At 38.9% G+C, this 15,646-nt stretch overlaps 1 protein-coding gene across 1 annotated transcript; it reads left to right on the top strand.

Annotated features, from left to right (window-relative positions):
• The first annotated feature begins 71 nt into the window (after nt 1-71).
• Nucleotides 72-12,710, top strand: tmem26a (transmembrane protein 26a). The gene is made up of 7 exons (XM_039670287.2): nt 72-235; nt 2,426-2,610; nt 3,356-3,452; nt 4,003-4,080; nt 5,201-5,409; nt 8,503-8,582; nt 12,191-12,710. The coding sequence occupies exons 1-7, from the start codon at nt 230-232 to the stop codon at nt 12,490-12,492; spliced, it is 957 nt and encodes a 318-aa protein (XP_039526221.2). The 5' UTR covers nt 72-229; the 3' UTR covers nt 12,493-12,710.
• Nucleotides 12,711-15,646: the final 2,936 nt, after the last annotated feature.

The raw sequence follows: 15,646 nt of genomic DNA, 5'->3' as shown, positions 1-15,646 counted from the left end.
CTTTTTATGCTAAAATATAAAGAGACATCATCCATATTTACAATAAAAGTACATTATTGACCTTGTATACAAAACGTGTCAGTTCATTGTCTTCAGGACAGTTCACCTCCGATTTCATTTCACACACTGACGCTGGTGGGAGGATTCAACATAAACCGGGGACTCAACTGGACTCCAAAAGCGCACTTTACACCGCACAAAGCCGGGACACTGTTGTGTTGTCTTTACGATGATTAGGGGCCAAGCACCGAAGGTGCGGAGGCACCTATTGTATCTGTTCCGGTTCTTATTATTATTATTATTATTATTATTCTTCTTCCGACTGGGCGTCTATGGCAGCCCATAGACCGGTTTGCGGGAAAGTTGTTTTGGTTTGACATTCTGATAGAGGACAGACCCAACTTTAAATACACCAATTTTGGTGTCTCTAACTCATTCCCTTTAGCGCCACCAACTGTCCAAAGTTTCACTTTTATTATGCTAATAACTTTTGAACCGTAAGGCCTATCAACAAAATTCTTTTTTCCTCTTGTTCCTGAGCTCATGCCGATTCGATCGCACCCTATGACGTCATTTTCCGTCATAAAAACATGGCCGCCATTTTGAATTTTCTAAAAAACGTACTTTTGCGAACTCGTCCTAGACGGTTTGTCCGATTTTCACCAAAATCGCACCGGATCATCTCCAGGCAGTGCTGACAAAAAGTTATGGAATTCAAGATGATTCGCCTAACGGTTTTTGATAAACGCACAAACTAATTTTACGTAACGCTTGCGAAAAAAGACGTAAGGCTGTATCTCCGCAACGCTTCATCCTATTCAGACCAAACTTGGTACATGTAATCACAAGCATGACCTGAGGCTACATGCAGCGTTTCGGCGCAGCGCCGCCTAGTGGTCCGGAGATATGAAAAATGGCTATTTTTGCTCGTAACTTCTGAACGGTTTGTCCAAAAATCATAAACTTCATCTTGTTAGATTCAGGGCATCATGCCGAGTCGACTGATATCCAATTTTCCCAGATCGGCCATTTTGGCTGTCGGCCATTTTGAATTATGTGCTAAAATGCTGTAGTTTTTGAACGCATGAACGAATTGTTACGAAACTCGGTATGGGTCATCAGTACGATGCCCTGAAGGAGCCTGAGAAGTTTCGAAACAGCGCCACCTAGTGGTGAATTTTTTTCTTCAAACGCTTATAACTTTGGGTGTGGTACACTTATTTTCATGGGAGTCATCTTTCTGAGGTCCTGAATTGTTGCCGAGTCCAACGATACCAAATATGTCGGGTTTCGTCTCATGGATGGCGTAGCATAGCGATTTAGCGCGAAAAAAACACGTGGCAATATCTTTGAAACCGCTGCTCCGATCGAGACGAAACCATCGTCAGAAACACGGAATCATAGCTTGTTAACTAAATGCTAATGCCCAAATGCGAAAATATTGATAGTAAGGGGTAGTAAAATTCAAACAAAGTCATGTGTCAGTCATTTTTTACGTGTTTTTTCATATAAATGTTTATAACTCGGAAGCGAATTGAGATATTTTCACCAAAATCGACACACATATGTATGGGTTCACTCTGAGGACACACACAAAAAATTGTGGGACTGAGCCTCTTGGTGGCGCTATAATAGAACAAAACGTGAAATTCCCATTGACTTCAATACAGTTTTGTGAAATACAATGCTATACTAAATAAATGCTTTGGTCTAACATTACGAAACTCAGTGTGTGCCATAAGCAGCATGCCCTGAAGGTACTCAAAGGATTTTGAGACAGCGCCACCTGTTGGTCAAAAGTTATAATTAATTTCTGAGAACGCTAATAACTTTTGAATAAATTTGCTTATTGCAATGAAACTGATCTTAATAGATTCGTTGGGTTATGCCGAAAACATAGATATCAGGTTTTGCATAATCAGCCAAACTTCCTGTCCGCCGTCTTTATTTCTTTGAAAAACCTTCTTTTTCAAACTCCTCCTAGACCGTTTGTCCGATTTTCACGAAAATTGAATCGTATCATCTCCAGACCGTGCCGACTAAAAGTTATGGATTGCGTGACGATAGACGAAACTGTTTTCGTATAACACAGCATCAAAGTTTAGGCATGCTGCCAAAATTACAATTTAGGCTTTATCTCTGCAATGCCTTCACATTTTGACACCAAACTGTGCATGTGTCATTGCCACCTCACTCTGACCACACATCTATTTCGTAACTGCGCCACCTATTGTTCGAAAGTGATAACCCATTAAATCATCTTATAAGTTAATGGTTATGTGATTTTTTTAGCCATTTGCCCAAAGTTCTCTCAAAATGCCCGTAATTGCTCCTTGCTGCAGTTGGTCTGCCACTCCTTGCCATTTTGGCATATGTGGCCGCTTATTGCGCTTGGCCCCGGTAATGGCTGCTTGCAGCTATATTTTTAGTTAAATTCGTGTGCGCGATCATAACCAGGTCCTTATTCATTCTGGTCTCTCTCATCGGCGTCTGGAGAGTGAAAACGGTGAAAAATGACAACATGTACTGGTTACTGACTGTACTTTACCTTCCTCTGGTCGTGGAGATGTTCGTCACTTTAAAACGAAGGAAAGGGAAAGACTACAAATGGTGAGTGACACCACATTATTATACTCGATTTACAGTGCTGCTGACAGAAGCTGCTTCACGACAGCTGTTGATCATTTTCTGCTGGATGGATTCACACTCTTGGTGCAAATTACTTTTATTCAATATCTGAATGTATGTTACATGGCTTTTATTCTACTTCTCTTGTGCTGTGCTCATGTTTTAGTAACATTTTAAATTCAATTTTCCTAAAAAGTTATCGACATTCCTCACTCCCTCCCTCCCCCTCACCAACATCCTGCTAGACCTATTGTTAATGCTGACTGAGTAAAGGATGTAAGACACCATGACTCTAGTTTAGTATAATCAGAGTGGTCTCCAGCAATGATAAGGGTTAGTTCCCACAAAAATAAAAATTCTGTCATTAATTACTCACCCTCATGTCCAGATATGAGATGAAATGGGGGTGGGGGGAAATAATTCTTCAGTCTCACTTGTCTGTTGATATCATTTTAATATCATGCATTTAAGGCAATTGTTAGGGTGTTAGTTGTTGTTGTGTTTGTGTTCTAAAAATGAATGAAAGTCTTAAACTTAAACGAAAGTTTGGAATGGCATGAGGGTAAGTAATTAATGAAAGAATTTTAATTTTGTGGAGAACTATCCATTTAATCATAATCCGCTTGAAAGAAACAATTGCAATAAGATAATGTCATCCCAGTTAAGTGTAGGCCTATTTATGTATGTTCTGTAAAAATTATGCAACCCATCTTCTGTCATCTTTCAGGTTTTCTCCAGCCATTCTATTGTTCCTCATCAGCATTATTCCATCCATATGGATTCTAGAGTTACATCATCAGGAAAACAAAGCCAATGACCCTCAGGTATTATTCCATACACATTCTTTCAGTGGACTTTTGACGTGTTTTCCTCTTATCGATCCAAACTTATGACTTTCTTTATGTGGAAATATGTGTATTGTTTTTGTTTGTTTTTTAGTAAACCCTTAACATGTGTACTAACCAAAACACTATTTTATTCACATTCTTATTCTGACTCATTTTTGTGTGAGGACAAAATGATGACAGGAAAATTCTGTCATCATTTACTCACCCTCATGTCGTTCCAAACCCGCATGACTTGCTTTCTTCAGCTAAACACAAAAGAAGATATTTTTGAAGAATGTTGATAAGTTTCAGTTCCCATATACTTCCACTTTATTTTTTCGGTCATATTTCAATGGGAACCAAAAACTCTTTGGTTTTCAGCATTCTTCAAAATAGCTTTTTTCCCTTTTTTTCTTTAATTTTTAGGTAGACTAACTCTATGCATATGCAAAGTCAGTTTAACCTAATCATGCTCATATATAAGATTATATTCTGAGTGTCTTTTTCCTCTCCTTAAACTCTTCTCTGTAATTTTTGTGTCTTGCAGTGTAGGAAACTGGACTCTTGGGAGAATGTCAAGAGCATATTGCCTTCAAATGGCACTAAGGTTAATGAAACGCTAAAGGTAATCTTTTATTTTAAGCTTTTAATTTACGGTTTATTGTATTACTTTAAAAAAAGTAACTAACACTCTGACTATAATCTATCTGCTATGTGTAAAATCACATGTGCTTCTAATTTGTGATGTCATTCATTTCTTGTGAAATGTTCTTTCCTTAGCATTGTCTTGCCTTTCACTTCCTCTGTCTTTTTATAGAATTAAAATATAACGTTACTTCAGATTTAAATAGATAATAAAATATTTAGATTTAAATCTCAACATTCCAATGATTTTTGGACCTTATTAGCCACTCTCTGCTGGTCCAGAGATCAGGAAAACTAGATATTTTCTCTTCTTGGGTTTCCTTCTCTTTCACTTGTAAATTTGATCTTATACAAAATACAAATTATCCATTGTGCTGATGCTTTTATCCAAAGTAACTTGCATTCTGAATGCAAGTGTAGAAGTGCTGAATCATCTTCTTTACTAATATAATTCATACCTTTGTGAATTTCAATTCATGTTTCTTGGTGACTATTCCTCTTTATGTTCAGTGTTGTGATGTTTAGCAATTTATAAATGTCATCAGGTGTCTTCAATAATGCTCAATCATCACTAAATTAATCACTTAATTATCTCATTAACTTTAACACTCTTGAGTGTTAATTTAACACTCATATCGTCAATTTGAAAGCAGGTGAAGATGATTTACTACTAATCAAGGAACCGGCTTTACTGATTAGATGCGCATAACAATATCGTGCGATATATCGCCCAGCCCTATGTCTGTGTCTGTATTATTGTCACATTTTTCATTTTATATGGTTGCAATAAAATGTAAAATAAAGGCAGGATCTATACGCATGCAGTTTTCTTGAATAAACTCAGCAAATAGATAATTAAAATAGCGAATAGAACAGCCACATATCATAGACGAGATCAGATTACTGAAAATGAGGGCTATATATAAACACTAGGGGTGAAATGAGGTAGTTAATTAAAAACAGGTACATCGTTTTGACACATGAGGGCAAATCAAAAACCATGGTAACAAATAAACACAGAGAAAAGAAAACTGATCTGGAAACAGTGAAAGTCAACTTTAAACAAAAATATTACAATAATATTGTGTTATGTTTTTCAGCACCTGGAGCGCATGCTCACATCTGTCTGTCCGAATGACTGGATTCTTGCTCTTCATCAAGTTCTGCTTATTCTTCTCATCCTTGGAAAGTGGCTCCTCCCACTAGGAGGCGGAGTAACACGTGACGAGCTGTCTCAGCTTTTGCTCATCTTCGTTGGCACGGCGGCAGACATTCTGGAATTCACTAGTGAAACTCTCTCTGATGTCAAGTGGGTACTTCCTGTTCTTAGTCAATAGACAAAAGGTTGTCTGAATATCAGTTCACATACTATTTTTGATGGGCACTACCATTCAAATTATATCAATATTTATTTTTTTAAAGAAATGAATACTTTCGTTTATGCATTGAATCGATCAAAAATGATAGTAAAGACATTTCTAATGTTACTATTTCTATTTCAAACAAGAATCCTGAAGGCAAGAATCCTATTCATCAAAGAATCCTGAAAAAAAATTGATCACTGTTTCCACAAGTATTACATTTTTTTCAGCTGTAAGAAATATATTTTTTAGTACCAAATCGGCATATTAGAAGGATTTCTTAAGGATCGTGTGATGCAGAATATTGGAGTAATGATGCTGAAAGTTCAGCTTTGCCATATTAGCAAGAATACATTACATTTTAAAGTATATTAAATGATGTTTTATTAACAAAGTTCAGGAGGAGCACATTCAGTTAATTAACACGAGTGGAGTGCACTCAGCAATCAATGATAAGATGTGTATATAGATTCAGCAATCTTACCTCACTCCTTTGATAGTTTAGTAGCATCCCTCCACCACCCCTTCTCCACACTTCCAGTCCTAAACACTTAAATGAGGGGAGTACTCTGGGTTCGGGCTAGTGTTGTCACGGTACCAAAATTTCAGTATTCGGTACCGATACCAGTTAAAATTCACGGTTCTCGGTACCAATTTCGGTACCAAAGCTTAGTTTAAATTTACATATATTTAAGTGTTTATCACGGTTACAAGTATGGAAACTGTACATTTGTATTATAAACACTTTACAAAAAGATTAGATAAAATGACCTAAAATAAACAGTAGTATACACTAACACATTTTTAAAGTTGTTTGTAAAGTTTTAATCCATTATTTATTTAATGCACAATGAATTAAGTGAACAAACATGAACAATCAGGTGTTTGTAATAAATAACATTTTCAAACATGAATTAATGTTGTAAAAATATATTGTTCACTCAATGTGTTGATAACTAAGTAATGTTGATGAATGGTATCTTTGTAGCATTACCATAAAACATGTTTTATTTGACTTGACTGTCCTTTTATTAATCTAAAACTGCATTCATATTTAATTTTAAAAAGGCTTTTTAAACCTGCTGAGTTATAAAGGCAAGAATACGCCTAGAACTGGCATTGACATTAAATGACAATACTAATACCATAGTACTCTGGTGTCGGGTGGATACTACTGTGCTCGTGTACTCGTAAAACTACCCCGAAAGCACTTTAGAGGCCGTTCACATGTCGCGCGTGTTTTTTAATTATATTTTTGCGCGTGCTTATTCTTTCCAAAGCGCTTGCTCTCACGCGGCGTCTGTCGTTGCTATGCAACGCCAACGAGTTTTTATTATGAGCGCGCTTGAATCACGCCTATATTTGAAATTGCGAATTTGCATGTAATCGGCCTCTTATGGCAACGTGACATTAGCCTAATCCAAAATATTTCCATATGTGTCTCTTTCCTCCTTTCGTTTCAACAAGTGGATTCAGAGAGAGAGAGCCATATCAGCGTTATGAAGAGGACGCAACTGTGCACGTTTCAGACATCGCGTCTAGAACAGAACTGGATTAACCTGGTACTCGGTACCTAGAAAAGCTGGTACCGTAACATTTTTTTTTTTTAGTACCGACTTGGTACCGAAGTACCGAGTTTTTTGACAACACTAGTTCGGGCCAAACTCCGAGCTAGGAGCCCTCCCCCAGGACAGCACTCCAAATACACATTTAATCTTATCCACTCTAATTTTATGTAAGTGTGAAGTCGTGAAAAAGTTAACAATTGATGTTGGGTGCATTGTGTGCTCAATGCTGTATTCTGGATTTCAATGATGATTATTTGTCCAGTCCATTCTCAGGTGCCATTTGTGCCTGAAAAGATCAGCATTTGTTTTTTTGTTTGTTTGTTTTTTAAACTGCTGTCACTGAACATTCAATAAATCATATTTGTCATAAATCACTCATCACAATTTAACTGAAAAAATAATAAAAACCAATGACATTTCTCTATCAAACTTTTGCACTGGTTGCCAATAGCATCAAATTCAAGGCACTGATGTTTGCCTACACAACCACTGGCTCTGCCCCCTTATAACTAAACTCATTACTTCATTATTCAGTCTTATGTGTCCTCCAGAAGCTTGTGTTCGACAAGTGAGCGGCGTCTTGTGGTGCCAGTGCAGAGGCACAAAATCACTTTCACTAACCCTTACCTTGACTGTTCCTTGATGATGGAATGACCTGCCATTACCTAACTCAACCCGAGCTGTGAGTCTTTAGCCGCTTTCAAGATGCATCTTTTTCATTAACACTTGACTAATTAATTCTATTCTATTCTATTCTATTCTATTCTATTCTATTCTATTCTATTCTATTCTATAGGGAGAAAATGCACTGTGCTAGACTAGCTGGGACTTGTTACAGCACTTACATATTGTTGCCCCTATTGTTCTCCTCAGTTGTAAGCCGCTTTGGACAAAAACATCTTCTAAATGATTTAATGTAAATGCAATTTGTGTTTTGTACAATGAATGTCAGACCTGTTAAGTTCAAAATGAAGGCTAATGTAACTGGCATTTACTAGCAAATATTACATTACACCACATTATTCAATATTTTTGTACCGTATATTTATGAGACAAATAAAAAATTGCCATTTTCTCAGATAACCGGTTTAGGAAAAAAACAGACAAATTGTTATGTTATATTTAAAAAGGCTTTATTTTTGTATGTATTTACTGTATATTTAATCCACAAAACTCCACTTTTTTCATTTTTCTTTACATTCTCTGCTGCAAAAAAAAACGCTGACAGATATAATGTGACTACATTGAGGTTATGTGTCATGTGAACACAAATGGTCATGTATTGTGATATTCAGAGTTAATTGTTTGGTAGAAAACAAAGAGACTGTAAGTATTGGTGTCTGCGAATCTGCTCTCTGTTATACCAGTCATAATTTCCTACTAATATTTATGATAAGAGTTAGACTCACATGTAAATGCTTGCACATTATTTTGTGCAAATCTGCATAACACATTCTTCACTTTGTGTTATAGGGAGAACAACCATCAGCTGGTGTATGTAATCTTGGCAGTGTGGACGTGGAGTATGTTGCAGTTTCCTTTGCACCTGGCAGGTTTGTGATAACGTGTTTAACTGTGTTAACGTGCTTCTTTAACACCCCACCATCAAACGTCACAGATACTGCTTTGAAAAACAGAAAATGACCTTCAAAATGGTTCAGGATCCCTCAAATGACCCTGCTGTCCTGTGGAATCTTTCATCTTGCTCCATCAAAAGTATTTTTCTTACCCCTGGATCTCACACAAACCAGAGGTTTGGGATGTAACTCAAAGTAGCGCTTCAGTCATTTGCAGATCCACAGCATGTGTTTTTGTTTAGTTATGCTTCATTCCTGTTCCCCTTTGAGGAATGAGAGTTTTGGCAACTACAGTACATGTACAGTATCTATTACCAAACCCCATAGAAAGAAGAAAGGGGTGAATTTTCTCGGATCTTTTGAGATGTTTTCCATAAATGCAACATGTTTTCCATAAGTGCAACAGACTATTCACTTCTGCAAACTTGCATTGCTCAATGCTCTGTACAAAATTTCATTTAAATCAAATATAGGTCGTTTAAAATTTAGTCATTGATTTCAAGAAAAGTGCTCTGTGGCCCTCTGCCAAAACTGAAGAGACCGCCTTTTCAACTCTAGTAAAATCCAGCATCTTCAACTATAAAAAAATTAACATTTTTACAAAGTAACTTTTTATTGAACTGGTGAAAACATGAACTGTATACAAAACATGATTTCCTGCCGAGCAATTAGCCTTTAAAACTTGGCGAGTAGACCAAGATTCTCTGGTACACAAGCAACTGAATTAAAATATAAATTTAATGAAAAAAGTCTCTTATGATCACCAAGGCTGCATTTATTTGATTTTGAACTTACAAATGTAATATTCTGAAATATTAATACAATTTTAAATGTTTTTTTTTCATCCATGCATCTTCTTCCGCTTATCCGGGGCTGGGTCGAGGGGCAGCAGACTAAGCAGAGATGCTCAGACTTCCTTCTCCCTAGACACTTCCTCCAGCTCTTTTTAGCAACAAAATTGTCAGACATCCATTAATGCTAATGTATGCAAGAAAAACAACTGGAAACAAAGCGCTGGTTGTTCTCTTCATACTCTACAACAATGGAATCCTACGGCATGGGCGAAGGTATAATGCGTGTATTAAATTCTATGAAATAATCCCGGAAATAGCACAAATGCGGCAGAGATGGCAAGTATTTACAGCAGCTGCTGGAATTAGCTGAGTGTGACTTTAACAGACAGCAGACAAACGGCTACCATCCACCTGTCACTCAAGTGGCCATGCCCTTAATTATTCAGGCTTAATATAATTTTAAACGGATGAGTAGTAAAAAATTCACCCACCTAACAGTTGTCATGAAGGGCAAAATAAACTATAAAGACCAAAACCACTTTTTGCTTTAGGCTGTAAACATGTTTTTTTTCTGCTGTAAAGTTGGGCAATTTAACATGGGGGAGATGCAGATTTGACTCACTTTTGCAGCCTGCCTAAAGCAGTCAGTAGATGAATTGCAGTTTAATTCACTTCAGTGTTGGTTTCAAGAGAGAGACAGGGAGATTGCCTCCTAGGTCTTCACCGGGGTCTCCTCCCAGTGGGACGTGGCCAGAACATGTTCCCAGGAAGGCCGCCTTGACAGGCACTGCTTCGGAGGTGGAGAACATGGTCCACTCGGACTCAATATCTCCAGCCTCCCTCGGGATCCGGCCGAGGCTCCTCCAAGATCTCTCTGACTGGAGACTCGGCCAAACGTTCCCAGTAGCAGACCCTTACAGTACGGTTGGGTCTGGCGAATCTGTCCAGCTTCCTCCCCCGCCATCGGATCCAACTCACCACCAGGTGGTGATTAGTTGACAGCTCCGCCCCTCTCCTTACCCGTGTGTCCAAGACATATGGTCATAGGTCAGATGAAAGTCGATCATCAACATAGGGTGTCCTGGTGCCATGTGCATTGATGGACAACCATAATCTTGAACATGGTGTTCGTTATGGACAAACTGTAACTAGCACAGAAGTCTAATAAATGAACACCGCTCGGGTTCAGGTCAGGGGGGTCGTTCCTCCCAATCACGCCCCTTACGGCCACCTTATGGCTACAGCTCTGAGTGGCCACTTCGACAATGGAGGTGGAGAACATGGTCCACTCGGACTCAATATCTCCAGCCTCCCTCGGGATCCGGTCGAGGCTCCGGCAGACGTGGCAGTTGAAGATCTCTCTGACTGGAGACTCGGCCAAACGTTCCCAGCAGACCCTTACAGTACGCTTGGGTCTGCCGAGTCTGTCCAGATTCCTCCACTGCCATCAGATCCAACTCACCACCAGGTGGTGATCAGTTCCAGCTCCACCCCTCTCTTCACCCGAGTGTCCAAGACATACGGCCATAGGTCAGATGAAAGGATTACGAAGTTGATCATTGACCTACGGCTGAGGTTGTTCCTTGTGCTAAGTGCACTGATGGACACCCTTATGCTTGAACATGGTGTTCGTTATCGATAACTAGCACAGAAGTCCAATAACTGAACACCGCTCGGGTTCAGGTCAGGGAGGCCGTTCCTCCCAATCACACCCCTCCAGGTGTCATTGTCGCTGCCCACGTGGGCGGTGAAGTCCCCCAGTAGTACGACTGAGTCCCCAGTTGGAGCACTTTCCAGCAAGCCTCGCAGAGACCCAAGAAGGCCAGGTACTCTGCACTGCCGTTTGGCCCGTCGGCGCAGGGAAACGACCCTCTTGTTCACCGGGGTAAACTCCAACACAAGGCTGCTTAGCTAGGGAGCTATAAGCAAACCCACACCAGCGCGCCGCCTCTCACCATGGGCAACTCCAGAGTGGTGAAGAGTCCATCCTCTCTCAAGGAGTGTTATTACAGAGCCCGAGCCATGTGTAGAGGTGATCCCGACTATCTCTAGTCAGAACCTCTCAACCTCATGCACAATCTCAGGCTTCTTCCCCACCAGCGAGGTGACGTTCCAAGTAGTTTCCATGTCCAGGGATGGGGTTGTCGAGACCCCCACCTTCGACTGCCGCCCGATCCTCTCAGCACCGCCCCCTTACGGTTCCCCCTGTAGATGGTGAGCCTACAAGAAGGCGGCCCCACATCGCTCCTTCGGGCTGAGCCCGGCCGATCCTGTGGGGGGAGGCCACCAGGCACTTGCATACGAGCCCCAACCCCGGGCCTGACTCCAGGGTGAAGCCCCAGCTTCGATTTAATTTTAATCATAAGGTTTTTTGAACCACTCTTAGTCTGACCCATTGCCTTGGGAGACTCTACCAGGGGCATATAACCCTGGACAACAAAGCTCCTTGAGTCATTCGGGTTCTCAAACCCCTCCACCACGTTAAGGTGGCAGTTCATATATTATTTTTTCATATATTTTAAAATATAATTTATTCCTGTGATCAAAGCAGAATTTTCAGTATCATTACTCTAGTCTTGTCTTATGATCATTCAGAAATCATTCTAATATGCTAATTTGATGCTCAAGAAACATATATTCTCAATGTTGAAAACAGTTGTGCGGCTTAATATTTGTGTGGAAACTGGAATATTATGCGGGAAATGGAAATGCATTTGTTTTTTAGGATTCTTTGATGAATACTAAGTTCAAAACCACAGCTTTTGTTTCTCTCTTTCATGTATGTTACAGTTGTGACATCTCGGCCGCAGAACCCAGATGAGCCCATGGGTGGAGAAGGCTGCTGCATCTTGCTCTTGTCAAGACACAGTACAGATATTTGGAACATCGTTGAGAGTTTGTTTATCCAGGATGGGCCCTTTCTCGTGGTGCGTCTTATTGTTATGATATACTTTGATGTGTTCCACCAGATGTTGGTCTTCTTTGCTATCAAGAACTTCCTAGTGGTCGTCCTCAACCTCTACAGGCTTATTGTCATCTGTCAGGACTATAAACCAACACCATCATCAACATCTTCCTCTCCCACAGTCTGAAAAAAAAAAAGAAAAAGTTAAAATTAACAACATTTAACTTATTTAATATTACCAATGCATTCTATTAACTTTGCCTGATGGTTTGCTAATACCAGGTTTTTGAACTTGGCTCCCAGCGGGCCACATTCCATTGCTTGGCAGTGTTATTTTTGAGTCATTGATAATTTTATAGTATAATTTATTTTGTTTAACTAATAGCTGTTATTTCAAACTTGAAAAGATTCAATATAAGTTAGCAGTACAAACATTTGATTCATAAAACATAAAAATACTTTACTTAAAAAAAATTGTTTTAGTCAGGGTCATCCACACCTGTTTGGCTTTTTTTGGTGGGAGGCGTAAGACAAACCCTTCTCTCTTTTGTGGCTGTTCGAACGCATTTTGACCACATGAGCGTTTACACTATGCAGAACGTCTACCACTTAAAGTGGACGAGCTCAAACCGTTTTAGACGCTGTTTAGAAGCGTCATTCACTTGTGATCTGATTGAACAAAACGCAAGGCCCCGTTTACACCTGGAGGTACTGTTGCGCGTAACAACTGATAACGCCATGGTTTAATCTTTAGTCAACCAATCAGCGGAAAGGGTTTTTATTCCCCTGCCCACTAGAGATTGAATATTCAGGCTGTTTAATTTTATTCCCCAGAATGTAAAATGAAGAATCAGGCTGAAAAAAAAAACCCTTAAAGCTATGGTATACGATGTTAAAAATCGGTCGAGACGGTAGGGAAGTTTTAAAAAACTCATCCCGCCCCTCCACACACACCCCCTCCCCTCTGTGCTACCTGATCCCTGACGTATGTCACGTTTGAGTTCACGTCAACGCAAGATAAGCAACACATGAAATGTTCTAAACTCCCCACCACCATTATAATACTACTAGTATTGCTAAGGTTTTCAGTAATTGTTAATGCAGCACGCAGCGCATCTTGTTCAAATTCCGATCGGCTCGAACAGAAACCTCGAACAAGAAATATAATTACTTTGAACCGCGATCGGCGATGCTAAACGGCTAACATTCTAATGCCGACCGGCAGCATGAGCAAGTTGTCAAACTGATAAAAAGCCACGTAACACGTCACACCATAAAAGAATAAATAAATGTTTACCTGCTCAACAAAAAGTCATCCGTGTCAGCGTCGTTTTCAGCCCCAGATCTCCCTGAAGTTTTCTCCAATGGTCAATGAAGGACGCTATATTTATCCTACTTAGAGTCCGGCGTTCTTCACATTTTTTTTTAATCTCTGATCTTTCCTCCACAGACTTTCTCTTGCGTCCAAACTTTACAGTAGAGGTAAGCAGGGGCCGCTTGCTGTTGTCGTTTATATTTTTATCCATTGCTTTATCCATTGCTGATCTGACGCTACCAGCTAGCTACCATAGACAGTCTGTCAGCTGTTTGCTCACGCATGGAGGGGGGCGGGGGCGGGTGCGGTTGGGTTGGAGACGCGAGCGCCAAGCGGAGTTTCAAGTGGAGCTGGTGATTGGATGAGAGCAGTTGACCAATATAAGCTGTGTGGCCGCACAGCTTACATTGGTCAACTTTTCTGCGGCTGTCCAGCCAATAGAGTGAATGGATTTTTTTCGTTCTTTTTTCTATTCACATTGTTAGGATTGTACTATATAACCATAACCAGCATCTAAACGAGGATATTAATAATGAACAATCTTTGAAATCGTATACCCTAGCTTTAAGGAATGATACAATGGCCTAAATGAGATAATACTTTTATAATTTTTATATTTTTGCATTTTCATTTTACAGTTTTGTAATTTTTGTTTTTCATTAGTTATTTTATATATAGTTTTTGTCAATTTTATTTCTGTTTTAGCTATTTTAGTACAACAAATTAAAAAAAAGTTTCAATTTTTTATGTTTTATTTCAATTAACATTTATTTGAAGTAACAAAGATGTTTTTTTAATAGTTTTAGTTAGAACATTTTTTAGAGAAATATTCAATGTAAATCAGTACAGTAAACTAAATGTTTTTTAAATAACAATTTACACATATTTGTAATAGCAGTTTTTTAGTTTAAATTTATACATTAAAATAAATAACTTTCTTTTTAGGATGGTGGCCCTCGCACCAGGACAAATATATTTAGGTCCATGGCATCTAAAAAGTTTGAAAGTTCCCTGGCTTAGACTGCTTAAAAACACATTCATGGGTCACGACAGTTTGGTATATTTTGAATATGTTGTACAACCAAACTTGGCCCAATAGATTTTTATTCTTTGGTTCATAATTTTAAAATAGTACTTTAATTGAGCTTTCTTAGCATTTGACTTAGCATTTGTTTATATACCATTCAGTCAGTGTTGTGAACAAGATTATTTGACTCAAAAACATTAAGAGAACTCATTTTGTGTGTGGGTGTGTGTGTGTTATGAATACAAAGAGGCAGATGCACATTTATCTGTTGCATACATGCGTGTTAAAAGGTGTCTGCCCATGCATGATTATCTTCCTTGTGTGCATTCAGATATGACTCTGATACCAGACTCTTTGAGTCACTCTGATCTGAGATCAGGCAGAAATTATTGACCTTTTAGTGGAGAGTCTGTAGTTGCTTTACAACAGGTCCTAGATCAGCCTTTCAAAGTAACCTACAATTTAACCAGATAGTTACACAGCAGTAACCAGCATGCATCTAGTAATGCTTGTGAACCTATCCAATCATTACCTAATAGAAAAAATTATTAGAACAAATATTGGAAACAAAATATAAATATTTTTGTAACACTTTATTTGTCTGTCCATGTACATACTATGCACTTATAGTAATTACAATAACTAGGTACTAACCCTGAACCTACCCATAAACTTAACCTTAACACATGTAGTTATCTTACCCAGTACTTTCTTAGGTAAGTACACTGTCCATGTACATATAGGTACAATATTTTTGTCTAGTTTGGGTCCAGCTGGATTCTTCATGTTTATGTATGTGAGAAGATCTATGCTGGATTTCTGACCTTTGGGTTTCCATGGCTTTTTTTTTAACATTGTGGGGGAAAATTAGATTTTTTTCCCCCCACACAGACTCTCTGAGTTTCCTGATTGACTTCAAAGTAGACACACTGAGTTGGGTAGTTGTGTCTGTCCCCATAATCAGGCTGTTCCTGAAACATACACACATCCCCAAAGCAG

Source organism: Pimephales promelas, chromosome 15 (genome assembly GCF_988280905.1).
Source record: "Pimephales promelas chromosome 15, fPimPro1.hap1.1, whole genome shotgun sequence".
NCBI lineage: Eukaryota > Metazoa > Chordata > Actinopteri > Cypriniformes > Leuciscidae > Pimephales > Pimephales promelas.
This window is presented reverse-complemented; position numbering and strand designations above follow the sequence as displayed.

Excerpts from the sequence above, each read along its gene's own strand:
- tmem26a (XM_039670287.2), top strand. Across the intron at positions 3,453-4,002 it reads ACAAAGCCAATGACCCTCAG|TGTAGGAAACTGGACTCTTG; the intron begins GTATTATTCCAT and ends TGTGTCTTGCAG. Across the intron at positions 4,081-5,200 it reads AGGTTAATGAAACGCTAAAG|CACCTGGAGCGCATGCTCAC; the intron begins GTAATCTTTTAT and ends TATGTTTTTCAG.